Source organism: Elgaria multicarinata, chromosome 1, assembly GCF_023053635.1.
Source record: "Elgaria multicarinata webbii isolate HBS135686 ecotype San Diego chromosome 1, rElgMul1.1.pri, whole genome shotgun sequence".
NCBI lineage: Eukaryota > Metazoa > Chordata > Lepidosauria > Squamata > Anguidae > Elgaria > Elgaria multicarinata.
Genome location: NC_086171.1, coordinates 95,585,923 through 95,613,888, shown reverse-complemented (window position 1 = coordinate 95,613,888; position 27,966 = coordinate 95,585,923). Strand labels below are relative to the sequence as shown.

Sequence of the window (27,966 nt, the reverse complement as noted above, 5' to 3'; positions counted from 1 at the left end):
TCTGCTAGCTGTTTTTGTTGTTCTAAGAAACCCTCCATGTCCAACTGCCGGTCCGTTTGGCCAGAGATTAATCTGTCCGGGAAAGCTGCCAATAGACCAGCTAATTGAACGGAGATACAGACGTGGGCAGCGTGCCCAGACAAACTCCAAGAATTCAGCCACAAACTCAGCAACACACGCTGGAATTTGTCTTTATCTGTGCTATGAAGTAACACAGTTCACTCTTTAATATAAAACGTTTTAAACATAAGCAAAGTCCAGTTCAGTTCCAAAAGTCAAGGGCTTACGAGAGGTAGAGAGAGTCCAAAAAGCAATCCAGAGGTCCAGGGATAGGAGCAGGTCACGAATTCCAAGCCGGTCCAAAGTTCAATCAGGATACAAGGTCAACACAAGCCGAAACAGGAAGCAAGAGCTTTCGCCAGGATGCTCAGTTAATCTCTGGCAAGTTCTTGTTGCTTCCCAGCTCTCTAAATACCCCTCCCTGGCAGCTACAGGTGTTCCCTATTGAGTTGGCGTCTAGTATAAATACGCAGAGATCTGCGCCGGGCCTCCTTTTCCGCCCTATGATGTCTAAACAACTGTGCAGGTAAGTTTGTTGTTTCTCCCTCTGTGTCTTCTGAATTGGCCAAGCTCCCTGCTGGTTTAATCACCGGCACACTGGTACTTGGCTCTGCTTCCCCTTCATTCTCTGAGTTGGCCCCACTCCCAGCTGGCACCAGTTCAGCAGCCGTGACACTAGCCTCTGCCTGCACAGGTTCTGTTTCCTCCTCCTCCGAGTCCATCCCCAGCAACTCCTCAGAGGGCCTAACACTCTTCTCAGTTTTATCATACACTTCAGAGCCCACTTTGCATATCACTAATTTATTTATTTATTTTATTTATTTCATTTTTATACTGCCGAATAGCCAAGGCTCTGGGCAGTTCACACAAATTTAGTACGCAATCTTTCTACTTGTTTTCTACAACGAAATTAGAAGTATAATAACAAGATGATCCCTGAGCATCTAGTGCTCCAGTCTGTTTGTTATATGACGACCCAGATACCTCTGGGATGCCCATCAGCAGGATATAAAAGCAATAGCGCTCTCCCATTTTGGCCCCCAAGTAATGTTCATTAGCATACTGCCTCTGAACCTAGAGGTTCTTTGTATCCATTAACAAATATTCATCATGAATTTGTCTAGTCCCTTTTTAAAACCATCGAAGATAGAGGCCATCACCAAACTCTGTACCAGAAATTCCATGAATTAATTTTGCGGTGTGTGACAAAGTGTCCCCCGCCCCCCGGTCTGAATCTTCTGCTAATACATTTCATAGGAAGATTCTGAGTCTGCTGTTCTATTCTCTACAATATATATGTCAGTGATGATGTGATTATGTCAGAAATTACAATTTCTGTCCCAATGTAAATCACTTTACATTTACTTATATTCAACTACATTTGTCAATTTGTTGCTCATTTGTCCTTTTAGAGGTCTTTGCAGTCTGCTTTGGCTGAATAATTTTGCAACCTCTGTAAATTTAGCAGTGTCGCTGCTGTTCCATAGCTCAAGTTAGTTGTAGTTGTGGGAGAACTGTAGTAATGCCAGTGGAAAAGTACTCTCTTGAAGACCAGGGCTTTTGTCTACAGCAGGGATGTGGGATGTGTGGCCTTCCAGATGTTGTTGGACTGCATCTCCAATCATTATGACTTAGTGAGCCTGCTGGTTAAGGGTTTTTGATTGGCAGCAAGCTCAGGGCAGCAGAGACACCTCCTCAAAATAGCCAACATAATCAAGCATAGCTCGTCTAACAGATTTGTGGTTAATGCGTGGTTAAGGAAATTGAGACCCGGACAGGGTTTATGGTGTCGTGTGCAACCATTTGTCTTGTGGTTAGTGCTAACCATAAGGAAGCACAGTTAAGCTAACCACAGAACCCTCGTTGTCGACTGAACAGACCAGTGTGTCATGTGAACCATGATTTAGCGTGTCGTGTGAGCTATTCTTAACCATTGTGGCTACATAACTGGTTTAAACATGCTCACTAACCATTTGCTACAAAAGGGTTAGCGGCCTAACCATGGTTTAGCATGTGATCTGAACAGCTTTCCTTCCAATTCTTAAATCTGGGTTTCCCCATATAGTCAATTTTGGATTAGAGAATGGATCAAACTGTAATTAACGTGGTATTCTATGCCATGTCTCTCTAGCAGCCAGAATTGTAAGAGGGGGGTTACTTATTCTGATGTAAAGGTTGAACAAGCCCTTCCGTGACCTGTCACCACCTGATTTAGCACAGACCCAAGATCAAGATGTCAAAAGACTCATAACTGTGAAGTAGAAGACTTTATTTAAGACTAAGGGTAGGGTAAATACATGTGAAGAACAACTATAAAATAACTAAAAGCATGCACAGCATAAAAACCCAGTAACTGATAAAACAAGAAATCCAAGCTGTGACTACTTACTCATAAGCAGGGCCTTGCGTCCTCCCCTTCCCCCCCCACACCTTATTTCTCTCCATATCCTTAGGCAAAAGACAAGGCAACAGATTGGGGCAGGATCCCAGCTATATACTTTTTCTCTTGTTTCATCTCTGGATCCCCCCTCCCTCCTTCCTTGGCGTTGGCTTGTTACCTCCGTTTCACACCTCCCTTGGCCACTGAGATGACTTACGACCTTAATGTAGAAAAGAGGCATCTTCCTGGTGCCAAGGCCTTGCTATGTGCCTTTCCTCTCCACTCCAAGTGGTCTGGCCAAGGCTCTTTGTGATTCTAAAATTTCATGCATAATAATACCAAGCTAAAACTAACTTTTCCCAACTACATCACCCATTTCGTCCTCTACCCAGCGCAGTCTATCTGCTCACCTTCACAACAAGAACTGAGTGCTATTCATATGAAAAGAGGTTCTAACCATAAGGTTTCCAGAATGTGGCGAAACACATTCTTTCCAGCCCTTGTGAGGTGCAACCAGTCCCTTGCCAGCAGTCCATCTTTCAAGTAGTGTAGCCTGTGGTCCCAGAATCCAAAACTCTCATGTTGGCACCACCTTTGTAACCAGTCGTTCACCAGGAGTATTTTTCTTTCTCTTTCTAGTCCTCTTCCAAGAACTGGCAGGATGGATAAGAAAACTATCTGGGCCCCAAAGTTCTTGTGTTTTCTCCCCAGAGCTTGTGTCAATCCTGCAAATCTTTATATGCTGCAATAAAGGAGTGGAAACCAATAAGTAATCTAACCGAAAACAGTTATGATGTACTGGTGAAATGAAAGCGTACTCTCTATCATCAGGATGCAGCAGTCTCCAAACACTAATCAAACATAAATCACTTATTTATTTATTTATTTATTTCATTTATATACCGCCCCATAGTCGAAGCTCTCTGGGCGGTTTACAAAAGTTAAAAACCGTGAACATTAAAAAGTATTCAAAATTTAAAACCATCAAAAATATAAAAACAACAGTATAAAACAACAGTATCTATTTAATCAACAATAGATGTGTTTGTCTCATTATTGCTTGGGTCTTAGGGGTGGGTGTATTTCTATCCAAAGAAGGATCTAAGATCTCATTAAAATCCCCACCAACAATCAAGTATTAATGTTTCAACCAGGTGGCTGGTTGAAACATAGGTGGTTCATGAAACAGCAGGAGAGTCCGTATTTGGCCCATATACATTTATCATTGCAATTATTTTATCCATATATTTCTGAACCAAGATTAGAAGATGACCATCATGATCTATAATCACCTGTTAAAGAGAAAGTGAACGTCTTTTATGGACTAAAATCGCCATTCCTTTGGAACGTGTTGAAGTGTCTGTTACAAAAACCTCACCAACCCAATCCTTGTTTACCAAATGAGCATCTTCAGCGGTTAAATGGGTTTCTTGTAAAAATGCCACATCAACATTAAGCTCTTTTAGCTTAGAAAGCACCATTTTCTGCTTGTTAATATTTTGGAGCCCCTTGACATTCCATGAAGTCGCATTAAGCATTGGACAGGAAAAGAAAACGTGTCATTTGCACCTCCATATAGACAAATCATATCAATATTACAATTTTTTCTCACATTTAGATCAAAGACCACATTAAACCTTGGTATAGTACATATTGGTCTTCAAAAATAAAAAGAAACCACAATAATATTTGCCTCTCCCAAATCAACAAAAAACCACCCTAAAGCAGAAAAAAGTCCTGCTTTCTGTTTGAGACCACGGTGCACTCCCTCATCCTGCCCTACCCCAGGATTAAATTAGTGAATATACAATCAGAAGAAGCAAGTATTATTAAAGTGTTAGCAAGGGGAGGGGAGAACCAGAAACAAATGAGTAATTTAAAAAAAATCTTAATAATTTATCCAAACCATTGATGTTAAAACCTATGCTAAGTACCTTATATATAATTAACAAAAAGATTAATAAATGTGTGTACTTATTGCATAGTAAATAGCAACAGGAACAAGAATAAAGAAATTATATGATTATAAAGTTGTTAAGGAAAATATTCACCAATGGCTTGAAGGTAATTAAAGATATGTTGAAAATTTTAAAAAGTATTAAAAAGAAAGAAAAAGAAAGGAGACGAAAGAATCATAGAATAGCAGAGTTGGAAGGGGCCTACAAGGCCATCGAGTCCAACCCCCTGCTCAATGCAGGAATCCACCCTAAAGCATCCCTGACAGATGGTTGTCCAGCTGCTTCTTGAAGGCCTCTAGTGTGGGAGAGCCCACAACCTCACCAGGCAACTGATTCCATTGTCGTACTGCTCTAACAGTCAGGAAGTTTTTCCTGATGTCCAGCTGGAATCTGACTTCCTTTAACTTGAGCCCGTTATTCCGTGTCCCTCTGGGAGGATCGAGAAGAGATCCTGGCCCTCCTCTGTGTGACAACCTTTTAAGTATTTGAAGAAGAAAAGCATAAGAAAAGAAAGGGGTAGTATTGAAACAGTAGTATTGTAAATATGGCAACTGGCACAATGCCTGGAAGCTCTTATCAGCAAAAGACTAAACACAGGAGGAACACAGAGAAGAAGGAACGGGGGAAAGCAAGCTGAAAAGTAATAGCATCACCTCTAGGGTGACCATATTTTGGAAACCAAAAAAGAGGACAACATGGCCGCCCCACCAACATGCCCAGTCCCAAAGGTGCATCCCCACCCAAACATGGCCTTGGTCACATGTCTGATTTCACAGCACACAATTAAGACAAACCTGTTCTACATAACATCTTAATGTTAAAATCATTGGAATAAAGTGCAAGTGAGACATTCAATGTATCTGAAATTAACTTCACTCATTCCTACTTCTGTAGCTTTTGCTGTACTTTGAAGCTTTTGCTATACTCTGTGTGATACAGTCTCCCCTTACCTCAAATATATTTTATTTATTATTTATTAATTACTTTTCTATTCTGCCCAGTAGCCGGAGCTCTCTGGGCGGTTCACAAAAATTAAAAACATTCAAAGTATAAAACCATAATATAAAATACAATATAAAAGCTCAACCAGATAAAAACAGCAGCAATGCAAAATTACAAATTTAAAACACAAAGTTAAAATTTATTTATAGACTGTTAAAATGCTGGGAGAATAAAAAGGTCTTCACGTGGCATCTAAAAGCATATAATGTAGGTGCCAAGCAAACCTCCTCAGGGAGCTCATTCCACAGCCGGGGTGCCACAGCAGAGAAGGCCCTCCTCCTGGTAGCCACCTGCCTCACTTCCTTTTCTGACTGCAAATCCTTCACTCCATGACCATAGTCTAACCTTTCCTAACATTTTACACTCTTTTCCCATCACCTTTCTCATATCCATACTCACAGATTCAGCATACTGCTACCACTGAATAAATGAAGCAGTTGACAAGTACAGAAAAATCTAGTACAACAAACAAACAACCAAGCATTCAGAAAGAGTAGAAACTACTATTAGCCTGGAAACGTTAGCCATGGAACAAAATGGACTAAAGGCTAGCACCTCTTAGCTTGTTTCAACTTAAACCAGACATAACAGTCAAAATCAACCAAGGAAAACACACCTACTTCATTGAAATTGCAATACCTAATGATAAAAATATTGCAGAAAAGGAAGAGAAAAAGAGAGAAAAAATATACACTACTGGCTATGGAAGTTAAAGAACTATTGCAACAGGAAAAAGTTACAATTATTCGTTAGTCACATCAGTCACCAGCAAGACATCGTTGTTGTTTTTACAGAAAACCTTCAGAAATTAGGCCTACCAAAATATATGCATGCCAACATCCAGAAAGCAGTCATACTTAAAACATGTTCAATAGTCAGGAAATTTCTGAATCAGTAAAAGACAGCATGACTTAGCAAAGCCCATCATGTTCATCTAGAAAAACCACCACAAGCAAGAAAAGAGAGATAAATGGTGATGATGATTATACTGCTACCATTATTAATAATAATAGCAACCCTATTAATTTTTTAAAAGGTTTTTAAGAAGGATGAACAATTATCACCCCTTGTTACAAAATATACGTCATGCCAATTATAGCAAACAAATTGGAAAGGAAGGTCTGTGGGTCTAAAATGTATTATTTAATAGGAATATCACCTCCAAATCATCCCCCTCAACTCGCACACAGGAAACTACAGCTCTCCCCCCACACACCCACTGCCAACATGCACATGCATCCATTCGTAGTAAAACAACCAGGCATCCCATTCAGAAATCAATACACTCATACACTGCCAGCACACATGCGTGCATGCACACTCACTCAGGATCACTTACTCCAAACACGCATGCACACATGCGTTCACTCAAACACCCCATGCACCCATACATTCATTCATTCTCTCTCTCTCTCTCTCTCTCTCTCTCTCTCTCTCTCTCATACACACACACACACACCTCAGTCTTACCTCCTACTTGCTTCTCCTCCTCCTGCTTGCTTCTTTTTGCTTCTTGCTGTTTCTTCTTGCTGCTGCTGCTTCCTGCTGCTGCTTCTTACTCCTCCTCCTTTTTCCTCCTTCTTTTTCCTCTTCTTCTTCTCCTCAGCTGGCGATCGCACCAGCCCAGGAGAAGGGGGCTAGATCAGCACTGGGGGATGGGGATAAGCTGGAGGACAGAACACATCCCCTGCCACCCCCAGGCCGATTTTGCCCTTTTCCTGTACTGGGGAGAGGAAAGTGCGGGAACGTGTACAGCAGCCCCTGGCCATGCTCTAGCCGTTGGCTGGGCTGCTGCAATTGGCTGCTGATAGGGCTGCTGTACGTGTTCCTGGAAGTGCGGGAACGCGTACAGCAGCCCCCACCCCTCGCAACGCTCTGGCCTTCAGCTGGGAAGTCTCTCTGGAAGTCGCATGAGACTTCCTGCTGGAAAGATGTCCAAACTGTCAGGGAAAGAATGCCATACCTCTGCCAACTGCGAGCTGGGCGCCCCCGTTTCTCCAGTAAATTGGGCCCCAGCTCCGATTTCCTGAGGTTTCCGGAAATCCCCGATGCCTATGGTCAGCCTCATGGCTTGAATTTTTGGGATTTAGAATCATAGAATCATAGAATAGCAGAGTTGGAAGGGGCCTACAAGGCCATCGAGTCCAACCCCCTGCTCAATGGAATCTACCCTAAATCTACCCTAAAGCATCCCTGACAGATGGTTGTCCAGCTGCCTCTTGAATGCCTCTAGTGTGGGAGAGCCCACAACCTCCCTAGGTAACTGATTCCACCGTCGCACTGCTGTAACAGTTAGGAAGTTTTTCCTGATGTCCAGCCGGAATCTGGCTTCCTTTTAACTTGAGCCCGTTATTCCGTGTCCTGCACTCTGGGAGGATCAAGAAGAGATCCTGGCCCTCCTCTGTGTGACAACCTTTTAAGTATTTGAAGAATGCTATCATGTCTCCCCTTAATCTTCTCTTCTCCAGGCTAAACATGCCCAGTTCTTTCAGTCTCTCTTCATAGGGCTTTGTTTCTAGACCTCTGATCATCCTGGTTGCCCTCTTCTGAACACGCTCCAACTTGTCTGCATCCTTCTTGAATTGTGGAGCCCAGAACTGGACACAATACTCTAGATGAGGCCTAACCAGGGCCGAATAGAGAGGAACCAGTACCTCACGTGATTTGGAAGCTATACTTCTATTAATGCAGCCCAAAATAGCGTTTGCCTTTCTTGCAGCCATATTGTACTGTTGGCTCATATTCAACTTGCGATCTACAACAATTCCAAGATCTTTCTTGTTTGTAGTATTGCTGAGCCAAGTGTCCCCCATCTTGTAACTGTGCCTTCGGTTTCTATTCCCTAAATGCAGAACTTGGCATTTATCCCTATTAAATTTCATTCTGTTGTTTTCAGCCCATCACTCCAGCCTATCAAGATCACTTTGAAGTTTGTTTCTGTCTTCCAGGGTATTAGCTATCCCACCCAATTTTGTGTCATCTGCAAATTTGATCAGCGTTCCCTGCACCTCCTCGTCCAAATCATTAATAAAAATGTTGAAGAGCACTGGGCCCAGGACTGAGCCCTGCGGCACCCCACTTGTTGCCTCTCCCCAGTTTCAGAAGGTTCCATTGATAAGTACTCTTTGAGTCCGATTCTGTAGCCAGCTGTGGATCCACCTAATAGTTGTTCCATCTAGCCCACTTTTAGCTAGTTTGTTAATCAGAATGTCATGTGGTACTTTGTCAAAAGCTTTGCTGAAGTCAAGATATATGACATCCACAGCATTCCCACAGTCCACAAGGGAGGTTATCCTATCAAAAAATGAGATCAAATTAGTCTGACAGGATTTGTTCCTGACAAATCCATGTTGGCTTCTAGTAATCACTGCATTGATTTCAAGGTGTTTACAGATTGACTTCTTTATAATCTGCTCCAGAATTTTCCCATGGATGGATGTCAGACTGACTGGTCTGTAGTTCCCAGGTTCCTCCTTTTTGCCCTTTTTGAAGATAGGGACAACGTTAGCTCTCCTCCAGTCGTTCGGCACCTCACCCGTCTTCCATGATTTTGCAAAGATAACAGACAAAGGTTTTGAGAGTTCTTCTGCTAGCTCCTTCATTACTCTTGGATGCAGTTCATCGGGCCCTGGAGATTTAAACTCATTCAAGGAAATTAGGTGTTCTTTGACCATTTGTTTATCAATCTCAAACTGCAATCCTGCCCCCTCAACTTCTGCTTCACTTTTTCCAGGGGGGTCATAGACCCGCTTTTGGGAGAAGACCGAGGCAAAGTAGGAATTGAGCATTTCAGCCTTTTCTTTGTCGTCTGTTATCAATGTGCCATCCTCATTAAGCAGTTGAACCACCATTTCTTTCCTCTGCCTTTTACTACTCACGTATCTGAAGAAAGCCTTTTTATTGCTTTTAGCATCCCTCGCTAATCTCAGCTCATTCTCAGCTTTAGCCTTCCTGACACCATTTCGGCACTTCTGTGCCACTTGTCTGTACTCTTCTTTTGTAGCCTGGCCTTCCTTCCACTTCCTATATGTATCCCTTTTTGTTTTCAGATCATCTCTAAGCTTTTTGTGGAGCCACATTGGTTTCCTCTGTTGTCTTCTATCTTTTCTTCTTGTTGGAATTGTTTGTAACTGTGCCTTTAAAATTTCATTTTTTAAATACTCCCACCCATCCTGCACTCTTTTTCTCATTAGGCTCACTTGCCACGGGACCTTACTTATCACAGTTCTGAATTTATTAAAATCAGCTTTCCTAAAATCCAGAGTACATGTATGGCTACGCTCGACTTTTATTTCCTTCATAATCAAGAATTCAAGTATGACGTGGTCACTTTCCCCCAGAGTTCCCGTAACTGCCACTTTATCCACTAAGTCATCCCTATTGGTCAATAACAAGTCAAGGATTGCCGATCCTCTAGTTCCTTCCACCACTTTATGTAGGAGAAAGTTATCACCCATACATGTCAGGAATTTCTTGGAAGGGCCGCTTTTGGCAGTAATGGTCTCCCAACAGATATTTATTTATTTTATTTATTTAATTACATTTATATACCGCCCCACAGCCGAAGCTCTCTGGGCGGTTTACAACATTTAAAAATAGTAAACATTAAAAGTATACAATTTAAAAACACACACACACACACATAAAAACAGTATAAAAACAACAGTATCCATTTAAAAACAACAATTGTGGGGTCCATTAAAAACAAACTTAACGTTGTTAAATGCTGTTAAAATGCTGTTAAAAATGCCTGGGAGAAGAGAAAAGTCTTGACCTGGCGCCGAAAAGATAACAATGTTGGCGCCAGGCGAGCCTCATCGGGGAGATCATTCCACAGTCGGGGGGCCACCACTGAAAAGGCCCTCTCCCTTGTTGCCATCCTCCGAGCTTCCCTTGGAGTAGGCACTCGGAGGAGGACCTTAGATGTTGAGCGCAGTGTACGGGTAGGTTCATGTCGGGAGAGGCGTTCCATCAGGTACTGTGGTCCCAAGCCATGTAGGGCTTTATAGGATAAGACCAGCACCTTGAATTGGGCTCGGAAACATATAGGCAGCCAATGCAAGCGGGCCAGAATCGGTGTTACATGCTCAAACCTCCCTGTTCCAGCTATCAATCTGGCCACCGCATTTTGCACAAGCTGCAGCTTCCGGACCGTCTTCAAAGGCAGCCCCATGTAGAGGGCATTGCAGTAATCTAATTTGGAAGTTACCAGAGTATGGACAACTGAAGCTAGGTTATCCCTGTCCAGATAGGGGCGTAGCTGGGCCACCAACCGAAGTTGGTAGAAAGCACTCCGTGCCACCGAGGCCACCTGAGCCTCAAGTGACAAAGATGGTTCTAGGAGAACCCCCAAGCTACGAACCTGCTCCTTCAGGGGGAGTGCAACCCCATCCAGGGTCATTGATATCAGGGTCATTGAAGTCCCCCATCACTAGTACATCCCACTTCCTTGATACACTGGCAATTTGTTTCTCAAAAGTTTCGTCCTCGTCTTCTCCTTGATTGGGTGGTCGGTAGTAGACTCCGATTACCATATTCTTTTTATTCCTAGCCCCATTTATTTTAATCCAGATGCTCTCGACGGGGCTCCCAGTCTCATCCGCCTGTATTTCTGTGCAGGGATAGGTATTTTTAACATATAGTGCAACTCCACCTCCCTTTCTATTTCTTCTGTTCTTTTTGAACAAGTTATATCCTTCAATTGCTATATTCCAGTCATGGGAGTCATCCCACCAAGTTTCAGTTATACCTATCAAGTCGTATTTGCCTTCATGTAATAAGAGTTCAAGTTCATTCTGTTTGTTTCCCATGCTCTGGGCATTAATATATAGACATCTAAGACCATGTGTTTTATAGTCTGGCTTTGTTCCTACCTTGTTGCAGACACTATTTTGGGACACTGTTGGAGCTGTTCTCTGTACTGTGGTGCATTGGCCTTCATCCATTGTTGCCTCAAAATTTACGTCTCCCGCCCCTGTAAGATTCAGTTTAAAGCCCTCCTGATCAAGTTCTTCATGCTGTGGCTGAACTCATTCTTTCCAGCCCTTGTGGGAATTTAAGCCCAATTAAGAATGATTCTGCTGATTCAGGAATATGGAATTTGTTGATTTGACCTTCATAATCAATACACATGGTGGCTGGAAATGGCAAATAGTATTTTAATCCCAGATCTTTAGATAAGAATCTTGCCTTGGTAAACTTTCTTCTTTGATCTGACACAGCCTTTGAGTAATCAGGGTAGACCAATATTTTTGTTTTATCTGGACCTCAGTGCAGATCACCTTTCTGCTGAGCTGAATGTAAAGAAATTCTTTAGTTAAAGCACGTAATAACTGGATAATAACAGGTCTATCTCTAGGTCTACATTTAGGACCACCTGGCACACAGTAAGCGCTTTCAATATTCAGCTGAAAATCTTCGGGCAGTGCAAACAGCTCAGATAGAAGTTTTTCCATAAAATCTGCTAGGCGTGTCTGTGGAGGCTGTTCAGGAACACCAAGAATGTGCAAATGGGATCTTCCAGAATCGTTTTCCAGTTGAGTGATCCCGGCAGATAGCACACTATGTGGTGCAGTAGTTGCAATTTCATGAGCAATCACCCGATCCTCCCGCTTGCTAAATTTAGACTCCATTTGCTTAAGACGAGTGTCAATTGAATCCACAGTCCCCTGTAGAGTATCTATAGAATCCAAAATCATCTGGAGTTGACCCAGCTGATCCAGCCGGGTTGACTGCTGAGACAGCAATAATAATAATAATAATAATAAAAATAATAATGGTATTTCTTATTCACCTCTCCGTCTGGATCGAGGTGGGGAACAACAAGAAGCATAAAATACATAAAACTGAATTAAAAACATAGTATACATTATTAAAACATCCTAAAACATCCTAAAATTCCACTGAATAGGCCTGCTCGAATAGATCAGATTTATAGCTTTCTTAAATGCTAAAAGACTGTTAAGTTGACGAGTATATTTTTCATCAAAACACTCAAATCTTCTTGGCCTAACCATGGTTTAGCATGTCATCTGAACAGGCACACTATTAGCTATGCTAGCTAACCTGATGGCAGTTGTAAGCCAAAACACCTGGCACGCCAAATTTTCCCCATGCCTGGTTTACAGAGACAAAGGGCATAATCCAGTTAAGTTGTTCTGCTGATGAAACAACTTCTGACAGTAGAATTACAAAGCGGAATCAATTCCTCCTCCTCGTTGCAGTACCCCCTCCAAAATCTGTTCTGGTAGTGATGTGGGCTTTCTGGAATATTTTTCCTAATTTGCATCAAAAAAAATTCTAGTATGTCCTATAGAGTGATCTAATTTGGCATGTTTATTTTACTTAGTAAACAACAAGGCTTTTTTAAAACCATCCTGTGTTCATTCTTTTTGTTCCAATACACCACAAATATTTAACCTGAAATATTTGAGAGGGGAAATTAAAGCACACTTGGAGAGCAATCCAGCTTTTTAGACACTCGAGTACTGGAAGCCTCTGAGATCCGAGGCTTCTAAGTATCCTATATTCTGCTCTGCAACTGCCAGCAGAGTGGAAAGAGTGATGAAGACTACACTCGGATTCCCATCCTTAGCTATGTCTGTGAGGGGCAGGAATCTGCACCATCGTATGGTTCCTCAGACACTATCTGAGAAGCCATAAGACATACTAATTAATTTTAATTTTAGTAACCCAAAGAACTGCATGGTATTCTGACAACCACTCATCTATTCAACAGACTTCAACTCTCTTCTACTGAGATTGTTGGGGTACCTTCAGTTTCACTTTTAGTTCCATTTCACACACAGACATATATGTATTTCAGTGTATTCTCTCACATACATGCTAGGGATGACCATCTAAAAAATCATTAATTACAACTTTGAAGCTGCCAAGTTTGTCTAATATTATATTTGCAATTAGTATCCATTCAATTGAAAAGTATTCCACCCAAATCACTGGTTGGAGGTCCTTCCAGAACAGATTGGGTGAAGGGGGGGGAGTTGCAGGGGAGAGGAGACGAGGGAAAAGTCCTTTTTTGTAACCAGTGGTGCACTCACACAACATTGCAGGGTCTGAATGCTATCTCCATTTATATCTACTTGTACAAGTGCCATAGGTTTCTCCCAGTCAAAATTGTGAAGGGAGTGTGGGGTGAGGAATAGAGGTTTCATATTTACAAAACTCAAGTGCCCAGCATTTGTTTGTGGGTGTCGTTTTGCAGAAACCATAAAGCAATCTGATTTTATACCAGGGTAATTTTGCGTCTTAATCTGAAGATCGTTTTACACCTGCACTATGCTCACAACTAACAAACTACTAATTTTGCATATCTTAAAATGATACTTTTGCTAAGGTAAACCAGAGTGCACAATGCTTGTTATCATATTCATTAAAAGTATAGTTAGCTTCACCAAAAGTAGAGATTCACTGCATTGTGCATTATGGTTACTGCACCATCAGGCCCACCAGCGTACCTAATTGTGTGAGCACAGGCTTTCTGTCACTCAGTGGTCAGGAAAGTCACTCTGCCTATGCTTAGGAAATCCTTTTTGTTATTTGCACATTTCAGGAGTCAGCTCTGTTGTTGAAAAGAGATTCTGTAGCTGACTGGCCCAACACAGATTTCAAAATTTTGATAACTTGAATATCTAAGAATTGTTTAATATAGCACAAGAAAATATGTGCAAAACAGGTATCTGTTAACAATGCAGGTTTCTTTAGTACAGTGAACCACCCAGAGAGCTTTGGCTATTGGGCGGTATAAAAATGTAATTAATTAATTAATTAATAGTACGTAACATCTTTTTGTGTGCAACGTGTACTAAATTACCTCAGGCTATTTAGTGATGATTCCATCAGCTGCTTAGCATATTCTGTGCCATATCAATCATATAATCTGCTGTGTGTTGGGATTCCAGGAGCGGAGGGAAGAGATTGCAACCACTGAAACAATCAATAATGGGAAATCCATCTCTGAAGCTTTAGTGGACATTGATGTATCTTGGCAAAGTCTGCAGTATTATGCTGGCTTAGCTGGCTCCTTGGCAGGTGAGTGTCTACATTCTGTTCGTTCTGCTCTGTTGGATCTTTCAATTAACTCTATTAGTCTTAATAGTTTCCTTAGTACCAAAGTTAAATGCGGGTAAACATATCCAGGCTTTGGGGAAGGTCTTGGATGAGGAGGTATTTTTTAGTTGAGATAGTATGGTTTTTCTTCAGAGTTCTGGCAAGAACTTTTGTGCACCAATGCTTAGGGACCAGCTCTTCTGTTGGGCTTAAAGGCCACTATGCGTTGTAATGAGTTATTATCAGTATGTAAAACATGCACATTCATCTTTTAAAACCTTATGTGTTGTAGAAAAACTGTGCAGGGAACCAGAACCAATCAGGGTTCCCACAGAATGTCACTGTGCTATGTACTGCCTCTCTTAGAATCAGAGGACCCTTAGGCACTTTCTGATTGGCGTGGCTTGATGCCCTGGTTACTCTGGAATTTGGAGGTAGTATAATCACTTCCAGATGTTTCCTTCTGCTGAGCAAAGCCCAGTTCATTGCTTTCAGTCCAGTTGAAAGCAATGAAACAGGAAGGGAAATGTCTGAAATGCAAGGGGTGAACTGGTGTAAAACTGTTGAGTCTGCTCAAACGCTAGTAAGAGCCTACTCAGTATTAGTGGTGGCAGCAAAGAAGTCATTCTTCACCACCACCATTTTGTCCTCAGAGATTTTCCAGGTGACTTGAAGTTTTTCAGAATTTAGCCCATCTGTGGATGTTAAGGAACTCTTGTTGAAGAGTTTACAGTATAAAATTGCTCACATTTGTCATGCTGTTGGTATTGCTGTCAGTCTATGGAGGTGTCCTGAGTGCCACATGGTTTGGTATTAATGGATGAGTTCCAATTGTTGAGGCCTGATGATGTGGATGAGTACAGTCTATCACATATATATTCAATCCTTGCCCCTTATAGCATATTACATAAAGTAAGGAGGGACATGCCTCCTTGAGAGAAGGAGTGGTCAAAGCCACCTTAAGAGGCAGTGATACAACTGCTCTTGAAGAAACCTGCTTTGGATGCAGAGATCTCAATAATTGGGCAGTTGCTAACACCACTTTCCTTGGCAAGCTGGTAGCTGCTATACAACTCCAGGCACTCTTGGATGAGACTGAGTTTCTAAATACATTTTAGTTGAGCCTCAGGTCTGGTTGAAACTGTCTTGGTTGCCCTGATGGATGATCAGTGCTGGAAGAGAGACTGAGAATGTGTGAACCTCTTAATTCTCCTGGATCTCAGTGGCTTTCAATATTATCAAGCATAGCATCCTCCTGGGTTGGGGACTGGAAGTATTATGCTAGGGTGGGGGTGCTCACTGAGCTATCTATCACAGAGCTCCTTTTTCCAGTTTAGTCTGGTTGTGCTAGTTGCAACCTTACTAGGAGAGAGTTACTTCCAGATTTATCCTGGTTGTGCTTTTTAACCTGTTGGTTGTTTTATTATGGTTTTAATTTTTGTGAACCGCCCAGAGAGCTTCGGCTATTGGGCGGTATAAAAATGTAATAAATAAATAGCTACTGTAGTGTTACACTTGGGGCTGCCTTTAAAGACAATTCAGAAACTGCAATTAGTTCAAAATACAGCTGCAAGGCTGTTCACTGGAGCTGGGCATTATGAACACATTACTGGGCATTATGAACACATGGCTCACAGTTCATTCCCAGGCTCAATTCAAAGTATTGGCTTTGACCCTTTCAAAGCCCTTTATGGCTTGGTACCTGGACACCTGCAGGCTGCTTGTCTATGTGTGTGCCTGCTTATATATTATGATCTCCATGAGAGGCCCTTCTTCAGCTGTGACAGATGGTTATAGGAAAAGAGCTTACTTGGTGGCACCCTGGGGAGTGCTTACTTGGTGGCACCCTAGGGAGCCTCGCCTTATGCCTAACTTGATGTCATTTCTGTGCCACACAACCCCTTTTTATTTCTCCAGGCTTTTAAAATCCTTTGATGTTGCTTTTAATGCTACTGGGTAATTCTGCTGACTGCTTTTATATTGTGTTGCTTTAATATTTTTGTTTTAATTTGTTTTGTTGTAATTTTAACTTTTTTCTAAGGAGACTCTGGAGCCTAAATAATACACAATAATGGTTTGATTTTAAACCACTTTTCTTTCAAATGTTAGAGTTCTCCAGATTGGTGTGAGGAAGGCATCCCACAATGGGTTCATAGAACCATAGAATAGCAGAGTTGGAACGGGCCTACAAGGCCATCGAGTCCAACCCCCTGCTCAATGCAGGAATCCACCCTAAAGAATCCCTGACAGATGGTTGTCCAGCTGCCTCTTGAAGGCCTCTAGTGTGGGAGAGCCCACAACCTCCCTAGGTAACTGATTCCACCGTCACACTGCTCTAACAGTCAGGAAGTTTTTCCTGACGTCCAGCTGGAATCTGGCTTCCTTTAACTTGAGCCCGTTATTCTGTGTCCTGCACTCTGGGAGGATCGAGAAGAGATTCTGGCCCTTCTCTGTGTGACAACCTTTTAAGTATTTGAAGAGTGCTATCATGTCTCCCCTCAATCTTCTCTTCTCCAGGCTAAACATGCCCAGTTCTTTCAGTCTCTCTTCATAGGGCTTTGTTTCCAGACCCCTGATCATCCTGGTTGCCCTTCTCTAAACACGCTCCTGCTTGTCTGCGTCCTTCTTGAATTGTGGAGCCCAGAACTGGACGCAATACTCTAGATGAGGCCTAACCAGGGCCGAATAGAGAGGAACCAGTACGTCACGTGATTTGGAAGCTATACTTCTATTAATGCAGCCCAAAATAGCATTGGCCTTCCTTGCAGCCATATCGCACTGTTGGCTCATATTCAGCTTGCAATCTACAACAATTCCAAGATCCTTCTCATTTGTAGTATTGCTGAGTCAAGTACCCCCATTCTATATGGATCCATTCCCTTTCTATTTCTTCTGTTCTTTTTGAACAAGTTATATCCTTCAATTGCTATATTCCAGTCATGGGAGTCATCCCACCAAGCTTCAGTTATACGACCTATCAAGTCGTATTTGCCTTCATGTAATAAGAGTTCAAGTTCGTTCTGTTTGTTTCCCATGCTCTGGGCATTAGTATATAGACATCGAAGACCATGTGTTTTATAGTCTGGCTTTGTTCCTACATTGTTGCGGATGCTATTTTGGGGCACTATTGGAGCTGTTCTCTGTACTGTGGGGCCTTGGCCTTCATCCATTGTTGCCTCGAGGTTTACGTCTCCCGCCTCCGTAAGATTCAGTTTAAAGCCCTCCTGATCAAGTTCTTCATGCTGTGGCCGAACACATTCTTTCCAGCCCTTGTGAGGTGCAACCCATCCCTTGCCAGCAGTCCATGTTCCAAGTAGCATAGCCCGTGGTCTCAGAATCCAAAACTCTCAGGTCGGCACCACCTTCATAGCCAGTCGTTCATCCGGAGTATTTTTCTTTTCCTTTCTAACCCTCTTCCAAGAACCGGGAGGATGGATGAGAAAACTACCTGGGCCCCAAAGTTCTTCAGTTTCCTTCCCAGAGCTTCAAAGTCTGAATTGAATTCTTTGTAGCTCTGCTTGGCGACATCATTTGTTCCCACATGTATGAGAAGAAAGGGGTATGTGTCCGTGGACTTTATGAGCTTCGGTAACCCTTCCGTCACATCTCTAATCTGTGCTCTAGGGAGGCAGCACACCTGGCGAGTCCATGGGTCTTCACGACATACTTGGGTTTCAATCCCACGCAGCAGGGAGTCTCCCACAACGACTACTCTTCTCTTCTTCTTGGTTGACCTACCTTCTGCCTCTTGGTCACTGTTACATGGTGTCTCCTGTACTTCTTCCTCTGCAAACTGTCCTTCAGTCTCATTCTCCAGAAGCTGAAAGCGGTTGCTTAACTCTAATGGTTCCACCGGTGCAGAATGCCTTCTAGTTCTTCTGCTCCTAACTGTCACTCTTTTCCAGAGAGTTTCCTCTTCATTGGCTTTCCTCCCCTCAGCATACTCCACTTCTGCTTCAGCTGGCTGTTGCTCTTCAATCTCGTGTGCTTCTTGTTGCTGTTGCAGTTCCACCGTTCGGTCTAAGAACTCCTCGTCTTCTCTTATTCTTTGGAGGGTGGACACTCACCACTCAAGACCTCTCACTTTTTCTTCCAAAAGTGCCACCAGCTTGCACTTGTTGCAGGTATACGCCATGTTGAGCTCAGGCAGAAACACGAACATTGCACACCCTTTGCAGGTCACTACCTCTAGGGACTCCTTTCCATCTATATTGTCTGTTTCTGCTTTGTTTTTTCCTTTCTGATTATAGTGGAATTGCCTTTGCTTTGTCCTGTCCTCTCTGAAGGTACACAACTATATGAGTATGTCTTTAGGGAAAATAAGATTTTTTGGTTGGGTTTTTGTGTGTGTGTGTGGTTTTGTGTGGGGGGGGTTCCTCTGTTTTCCCCCCCTCTTTGTTTTTTTTTTCTTCTTAGAGGCCTCCCCCTTGACCTCCCCTGCCGAACTCCCCCTGTCAAACTCCTGTTTGCTCTTCCTGTTCGCTCGCTCTCTGGGAACTGGCTTACTTTTATAGCTTCTACTTCAGCTGGGCCAGCTGCTCTTCCTGCTTCTTTTTTAATTTTTTTTTTAATTTTCCAATACTTAAACATACATCAATACAATTAAAAGAAAAACAACATAATACATAAATGCTGAGTAACATTAATATAATATATTCTCGCTTAATCTATTTAACATAATCATAGTTAACATAAAAGTGCACCCCCCACCTCGGGATCTCATTCCTGTTTCCAAAATCTCATAGTTTCTTCTGCTGGTGGTTTCCCACTTCCCTTAGAAAACACAAATATTAGGAACTGTTTCCAAATTCCCTCAAAATCATTCGTTTTTGCTATACCTCTTCTCACTTTAATATTACATGTCAATTTATCATTAATAGCAATATCCCATACTTCTTTATACCATTCTTCAATACAATAATCACCTTGAATCTTCCAGTTCCTAGCTAGAATTAACCTTGCTGCAGTCAACAAATTTGTTATCAATTCAATAATTTCTTTTTTACATTTTAAATCTTCATATAGTGAGAGTAATGCAACTCTTGGTGTTTCTTCTATCTTCATTCCAACAATTTCTTCAGTCTCAGAAAACACCATCTTCCACAACTTTTGCACATATTTACATTCCCACCACATATGTAAATACGTTCCTTTTTCCCCACAACCTCTCCAACAATTTGCTGAGTGCTGCTTATTTATCTTGTTTAATCTAACCGGGGTTAGGTACCACCTCCATATAATTCTATAATAATTCTCTTTTATTCTCACTGACATATTTCTCAATACTCTTTGTTTCCATAGTCCTTCCCAACTCTGCTGTCCTATTTGTACCTTCAAATCAGTCTCCCAAACCAATTTTCCTGAGCTATCCCTCAACCCTTTCTCAATCAATATTCTGTATATTTCACTCATTAACCCTTTTGTCACTATGTTTTCTCCCTTATCAATTTCTTTTTTGACAGTTCCTCGAACTTCGACAACTCTCTACAATCTCCATTTTTCTTACCCAATTTTTAGTCCATTGTTTCAATTGCCAATAGTTTAACCAAGTTATTTTTTTATCTTTTAGAATCTCTTCCATCTCCCCTCTTGTGTTCATCCCTCCTAACCATTCACTTAATTTCATTTTATTTTTCTCTATTAAAACTTTACTTAATCTACTCTTTAAATCCTCAGGGAAATTCTTTTAACGTTATTACCGGTGATAAAGGGGAGCTGCTCGAGAGCAACTCCCTTTTATATTTACTCCAAATTTCCCAATGGAATTTTAAAAGCGGATTACCTATACTTTCAGCCCATTTTTTACCTCCTTCCCTAAAAAATACATTTTCCAAATTCAATTCTATATTACTTGTAGTTTTATCCGCCATCCAATCTAAATCTCCTACTCCTAAAATTGCCTCTGCAATATGTCTTAACCTGTTAGCTACATAATATAAGTTAATGTTTGGGAGACCCAGTCCTCCCTTTTTTTTACTTAAATACCATTTGTTCTTATTTATCCTCACTTTCTTATCCCCATTACAATAATTATTTATAATACTCTGCCAGTTTTTTAACTCTGATTCTGAAATTTTTATTGGTAGCATCCTAAAAATAAAATTAATCTTTGTTAAAATCTTCATTTTAATTAATGCTATTCTTCCAAACCATGATAGATTCAATCTTTTATATTTTTCCAATTTTGCTAAAATCTCTTTTTTCAAACTACTTAAATTTTCCTTCTCTAAACTCTCCAAATTTTTTGTAATTCTTATTCCCAAATATCTAATCTGATCTTTAACTCTCATTTCTATTTCTTTTTCTTCCCAATCCTTCTCTTCCTTTTTAGTATAGTTAAATAACATCAACTCTGATTTTGACCAATTTATTCTTAATCCAGTAATATCTTCAAATTCTTTCAACTGCTGTTTAATTCTTTCCATCTTTCCTACTGGGTTTTTAATAGTTAACAAAGTATCATCCACAAACATATTCAATTTTATCTTTTTAATAATACCTATCCCTTCTATCTCCCCATCATCTCTTATTGCATTTGCCAATAATTCCATAACCATTACAAACAGGACAGGCGAGAGTGGACATCCTTGTCTTGCCCCTCTGGCTAGTCGTATCTTATCCGTAACTCCGTCGTTCACTACCACTATGGCTGTATTTTGAGAGTATAGTTGTTCTATTATAGCTTTAAATTTGTTACCAAATCCCATTTTGTTTAAAACCATCTTTAATGCCTGCCAACTCACACAATCAAAAGCCTTAAAACTATCCAGCGCCAGGATTCCCACTTTAGTCTTTGATTTTTTTACCACCTGTTTTACATTTAAAATTCTTCCCACTAAATTATGCATTTGTCTACCTGCTACAAATCCACATTGGTCTTCCCCTATATATTTAGCTATAAATTTATTTAATCATTTTGCTAAAATAGTTGAAATTTTTTTGGCATCTTGATTTATTAATGAAATAGGTCTATATGAATCAGGGACAGTCAAATCCTTATCTGGCTTTGGAATTAAAATTATTAATGAATGTTCCCATGATTCTAGAATCCTCTCTCCTTCCAATATGGCATTATATAACTTCAATAATTTTGGTATTAAGAAAGTTTTAAAAACTTTATAATATTCCGGTCCTAAACCATCTACCCCAGGTGATTTACCCACTTTCAAATTCTCTATAACCTCTTCAATTTCTCTTTCAGATATAGTCCTTTCCATTAACTCTTTATGTTCTGTTTCCAAACCCTTCTTTATATACTTTTCCGTATAAACTTCCATCCTCTCCTTCTGAACATCCTTTCCCTTATATAATTCTTGATAGAATTCCTGAAAATTTTTTATTTTACCCTTCATTGTGTGACTATAATTCCCTTGTTTATCTTTCACTATCCCATTCTTAGCTTTTTCCTTTTGTGTGAGTCTGGCAAGCATCTTAGAGTTTTTGTTGCTGTTTTCAAAATACTCTCTTTTCATATAAATCAAATTTTTCTGAACTTCCTCTAAATTTTTATTCTCTAACTCTTTTTTCTTTGCTTGTAATTCTATTAATTTATGTTTATTTTTAGATTGCCAATAATCTTTCTCCAAATTCTTAATCTCTTCCTCTAACTTTTCCTGCATTCCAACCTGTTGCCTCTTTAAGTTACACATTTCCCTAATACAGATCGCTCTTGTTACAGCCTTCATGGTATCCCAAACAACTGCCCTTGCCGTTCCTCCTTTTTCATTAATTTCCCAAGTTTCTGACAATTCCTTTTGCATTTTTTCCACCACTTTATTATATGTAAATATCTTTGTATTCAATTTCCATCTAAACGCTTCTCTATAGTCCTTCCTGACTGTAAAATCTAAACTAACCATTGCATGATCTGTTACTTTAATTACCCCCAATTCCATTCTACAAACCTTAGTAGCAAACTCCTTAGAGACAAAGATATGATCTATCCTAGAATACGTATAATGAACTGGAGAATAATATGTAAAGCCAGGCTCCGCCCCTTTAAGTAAACGCCACCCATCAACAAAATCATTTTCTTTTATCAATTTATTTAATATGGTAATATTATTCCTCTTTTCAACACTAGTGGAATTTGACCTGTCCAATCTATTGTCCATAACCATATTAAAATCTCCAGCTAAAATAACATATCCTTAAATTCTTCTATTTCTCTAAATATTTCTTTATAAAATTCTCTATGTCTCTCATTTGGGGCATAAACATTAACCAACATATATGCTTTACCTTCGATTTGACCCTTTATCAAAAGGTATCTGCCTTTCCCATCCTTTTTTATATTTTCCAAAGTAAATCCACTTCTTTTTGAAATTAAAATGGCCACTCCATTTTTTTTGAAGTCCCCAATGACTTTTCATAATAGACTGACCATTTCAAGCAAATTTCGTTTACCCCTTCCTTAACTTGATGCGTTTCCTGCAAAAAAATAATAATGTCAGATCCTTCTCTACTTAGCATTTGCTCAATTCTCCTCCTTTTCACGACTGCCCCCAGACCTTTAACATTGAGCATTGATATCCTTATGTTCTTATCCATATTCAGTTTTTTGATATTCCTTCCGATCCCTTGTGCTCTGCAACTCAAATTCACATACATAAAAACCCCTTCAAACCCCTCCCTCCCACCCAACCATAACCCTCCCCCCACCCTCCCCCCACCTCTTTCCCCCCCACTAAATCCCCGTAAGTCTATCACTCTGGCCATTATTTTACCCTGAGGGGGGGGGGAGATGAAGCCCACAGCCCTGAACTAGTAAGCCTTCTGTTTTTTTAAAAAAAACTTCTATACTATTATCTCATTATCAATTTATCAAAAGTGTCACATCCCAGATGCTCCAACTTCACTTTCTCCTCCACCTGCTTTTTATGGACTTGTGCCAGCACGCAAACCCAGACTCTTCAGCAACTCCTTGCCCTGATCCAAAGAGGTTACTCTGTATTGCTTCCCACCACGCGTAAACTGATAAAAAACGGGGTAACCCCAGGAATAAATTATTACATTCTTCCTTAATATTTCAGTAATTGGTTTGACGCTGCATCTCCAGTTAATTGTTTGCTGACAGAGATAGTTGTAAATTTGAACTGAAGTGCCTTGAAATTGTATCAGAGCCAAAGACCTCAATTTCTTCATAACTTGCTCTTTTTTAAAATAGTTGCCAAATTTCATCAAGATATCTCTTGTTGCACCTCTGAATTTTAATCCTCCCACCCTGTGAACCCTGTCCACTTCACAATCCTTTATTTCCAAATCAGGCATCATTTCTTTAAACCAACGAAGAATTACTTTTCTCAAATCCTCTCCTGACCTTTCCAAAAAAATTTTAATCCGAATCGTAGATCATCGGTTCTGGTCTTCTAATTGAATCAGTCTTTTCTCATGGGCATCAAACTCCAAATTACATTTATTTTCAAATAGCTCCTGACGTTTCTCCAGTAACTTTACTTCTACTTTCAGTGATTTTATGCTCTTGTCATTTTGAACAATCCTGTCAGCTAACTCATCCATTCTTTTCTCCGCCTTTTCTGCATGGTCATCCATTTTTTTAAAAAGGGTGGCGTTGTTGCTAATTATAAACTGCTTGATTTCTTCCATGGTAGCTGGCTGCTTGCCAGATTTCGTCGCCATTTTCGTGTCGCCGTCTGAACCTTCCTCCGAAGACAAAGACAGTTTCTCGAGCCGAGCGACACTATGGTTGGAGGGGCGATTGTGTCTTTGCCAGGTGACCTTATCTGCTTTCTTTTTTGATTTTCTAATGTTCGGCATAAGGCATAAATCAACTATTTAATGTTCCGGGCAAGGATCAAAACAACTTCCCAGTCCGTCAGAATAAAAACAAACTTCTCTCTCACTGCTTCCCGGTGGTTAGATTTATTGTCAATTACTTGCACTGCACTGATAAGGAGTGATATATCACAGCAATTTAAACTCAGTTGTCAATGGAAGAGATCCAACAAAAACAGTCTCAGTCACTTTCACTCTCCACTCCGACAAACTGATTTGCTGAGTCCTACCGGGCCGTGTTATTTACACCACTCCGTATACAAGCTATGATTTCAGAAACACCTCCAGTTCTTCCCCACCATCAACTGAGAGAGTCATAAACAGTTACGTTAGAAATTCTTGCCCATTTAATTGAGATAATTATAATTTCGGATTCCCAATCCGGGAGCCTATGAAGAAACCTACCGGTACATTGGCTGTCAGGCTCCGTCCCCTCTTCCCTGCTTCTGCTCAGCTCCAAGTCAGGAAACAGAATGAGGTCACTGGGAGGCCAACAACAATCAACAGCAATCAGGCCACTGATTGCTGAGTACAGAGTGCAATCAGCAATCAGGCTACACACCCTTCAGGTCCTGCAGCAACTCTCCACACCGACCCTCTTCACTCAGCACTCAGGAGCACATGGCAAGCACACGGCCTCTTTGAAATGGCATCTCCCCCTATCGCCCAGGAAAAGCAGGGACTCACGTGACTTGAGTTTTAAGCCCTCCATCAGTCTGAAGCTCCTCCTAGCCAGTTCATCCCTGCTTTTCGCCCAGGACACAGCTAATTCTCATCTCTATTTCTTATCTCTATTTCTAAGATTTTTTTAAACTCCTCACCTCTTTGACCTTCTTTCTTACAACCAGCCTTTATTTTTCACCTTCTCTTGCCAAAAAGAAAGAAGTTTCTTTTCTGCTTCTTTTATGATCTACCAGGAGGATCAGGGAGATAACCAGTTTACTACTTCGGCTGCCTGCTGAGTCTTCCAGCCAGGGAGGATCAAAGAGGTCACTAGCCTAGAGGCTACGGCCCCTTGCTGAGTCGCTTAAGACACCAGGAGTGGTATGATCTTGGCCTCAAAAGAAGTGTCCAAGATTGAGGGAGTCAGGGGGCCCAAGCACGCCACCCTCTCCACTTAGAGCAGGAGGAGGAAGCAATCGAACAGCTAGACGCTCCAACAACGTCAAGGTGAGATCAAATCCATTTTTTTCTCCCTCTCATGGAGGTTTCCCACCAAACAAAGCAGGCAGCCATTTTAAGTTGCAGTTTCGATTCCAACTTGCAAAGGGAAGCCTCTCCCCCCTCTACCTCCTCCATTGCTCAGATAAAACAATGAGATAGCTCAAACAGATAAATCAGTCTTAGCACAGATCACTAAGGCAATCTGACTGACCATTTATTAGGTAAGCAAACCTTGAGATCAAGCTGTTCTGCAGAATGCACCAGAAGCACTTAGAAAACAAAAATAAGGCTTCAGAATCAAAATAGCCCAATCCTTCCCTCAGTCTGCACTTAGCAGGTTCTTTTTTTAAAAATTTTTTTTATAAATTTTTATTTATTACTACATAAAATACAAACCAACATAACAATTAACATACCAATACCTAACAAGTTGCTTGAATATATAATTGTTAACACATAATGCTTTATCATAACATAATCCAAAATAATTCAACAAATAACAAGTGCTCCCCCTTCCCTTCGGGATCATTCCTGTTTCCAAAATCTTAACACCTCTTCTGCTGGTGGTTTCCCACTTCCCTTAGAAAACACAAATATTAGGAACTGCTTCCAAATTTCCTCAAAATCATTCGTTTTTGCTATACCTTTTCTCACTTTTATGTTACATGTTAATTTATCATTAATAGCAATCTCCCATACTTCTTTATACCACTCTTCACTACAATAATCACCTTGAACCCACTTAGCAGGTTCTGAGGATGACTCTCCAGACCCAAACTCCATAACCAGAGGTAGCGCTAACAAAATCCAAGACCACCTTGGCTGGGCTTCACCCTGACAGTGATTCCTCCGTAATATCACTACAGGAGTCCTTTTCAGAAGGAGAGTAGGGTGGATGGTCAGACACAGAAATTGCAGACCATTTCTCATCTGATCTATTATTTAACAAAGAGGACTTTTTACTTTTATTGTCCAAAGCAATTGCCTCCCTATCTAGCGAGCCATTACAACCTGAGCAGCAGCAAACTTTATCTAGGGAGGAAGCAATGTTTCCAGAGCCCAAGCCAGCCACCAAAGAGGTACCTTTTCCTAATTCCTTCAATCAATTAATGAAGGATGAATGGAAATCTCCCTTCCAGGGGAAAAAGGCCACAGAGGTTTTATACTCTTCCTCATGATGCAATGGAAGAACTAAAAATTCCCTTAGCCCCTGTTGTGGCTTTGCTTTCAGGTGCTGTAATGCCAAAAGATGGTGACATTCCCCTAAAACACCATGGGGAAAGGAAATCGGATACAGTTTTTTAAAAAGGCACATGAAGCTTCAGGATTCACTTTAAAAGCCTCAGCAGTATCGTTTTATTTTTGTTAGAGCTTCCATCTTATGGCTAGAAGATGTAATAAACAATAAGGAATTAGATCAGACCACTTTATATAAGAGGACTGATCAAATTCTCTAAATCTTTTGCCTTCCTGGCTGATGCTACAGAAGATGCTCTCCAGTTTTCAGCCACCTCCATAGCAGCTACTAATGTGGCCAGACATTCTATTTGGCTCAAGCACTGCAATGTTGATCTTCCGTCAAAGGAAAATCTTGTGAAATCTTCATGGGTGCACATCTTTTTGGAGAAAAAGCCTTACAAGATGGGCTCATAGAAAATAAACATAAGAAAAAAGTTATACCTTCATCCTCTCAGTGAGAAGAATGAAATAATAATAATAATCTCGCCTGGTCTTACTGTATGTGACCTTTTACCCTTTCTGGATCACTAACCAATCTTCCTTTCAATCCAAAAAGCTACAGGTTACCTAAACCAACATGGTCCAGATCCAGCTAACCAAGAAGCACCACCTCCTCTAGCTCTTCTACCAAACCCCCTTCTACTTTCCAGACCTCCAGGTCTGGAGGACAACAGTTCTGACACTAGGGAATCCATCATTGGAGGGAGACTTCAGCATTTCCTCCCATCATATGAACATTCCACAGACAATTGCTGGCCACTTAGAATCACATATCTACCACAATACAGTATCTACTTCAAATAGGAGTGCAAGAACCCATGCCATCCAATGAAAAATACAAAGGTATTTATTCCAACTTCTTTCTGGTTGTCAAAAATGGCAAAGGCTGGAGACTGATACCAGACCTCAAACACCTGAACAGGTTTGTCAGATACCAAAAATTCCGTATGGGGATACTCCAAACCATCAAAGGAGGTCCTTCACAAAACAATATTTGACATCAATAGACCTCACAGAGGCTTATGTGCATATTCCCATCTCACTGCTTCACAGAAAATTCCTACACTGCAACTAACAGAACTGGTACAAGCACTTCCAAGTGGCTTATTCTTGGCACCTCACATCTTCACCAAGATCACGGTGTCCTTAATAGCTCACCTCTGACTAAAAGGTGTGCATATTTATCCATATTTGGACAACCTTCTTATCTGGCGTATTTCCAGTCAGAAAGCCTTGTAGGATATCCAGACAGCTGTTGAATACCTAGAAAGACATTACTTTGTCATAAACAGAAAACAA

The 27,966-nt window shown here is 40.9% G+C and overlaps 1 protein-coding gene across 1 annotated transcript in view; it reads left to right on the top strand.

Annotated features, from left to right (window-relative positions):
- ALDH9A1 (aldehyde dehydrogenase 9 family member A1) overlaps positions 1-27,966 on the top strand; it is a 54,565-nt gene that overhangs the window by 9,596 nt on the left and 17,003 nt on the right. Inside the window, exon 4 of the mRNA XM_063133058.1 lies at positions 14,322-14,451. Within this exon, the coding sequence (XP_062989128.1) occupies positions 14,322-14,451 (130 nt within the window). The remainder of the gene's footprint in view (positions 1-14,321; positions 14,452-27,966) is intronic.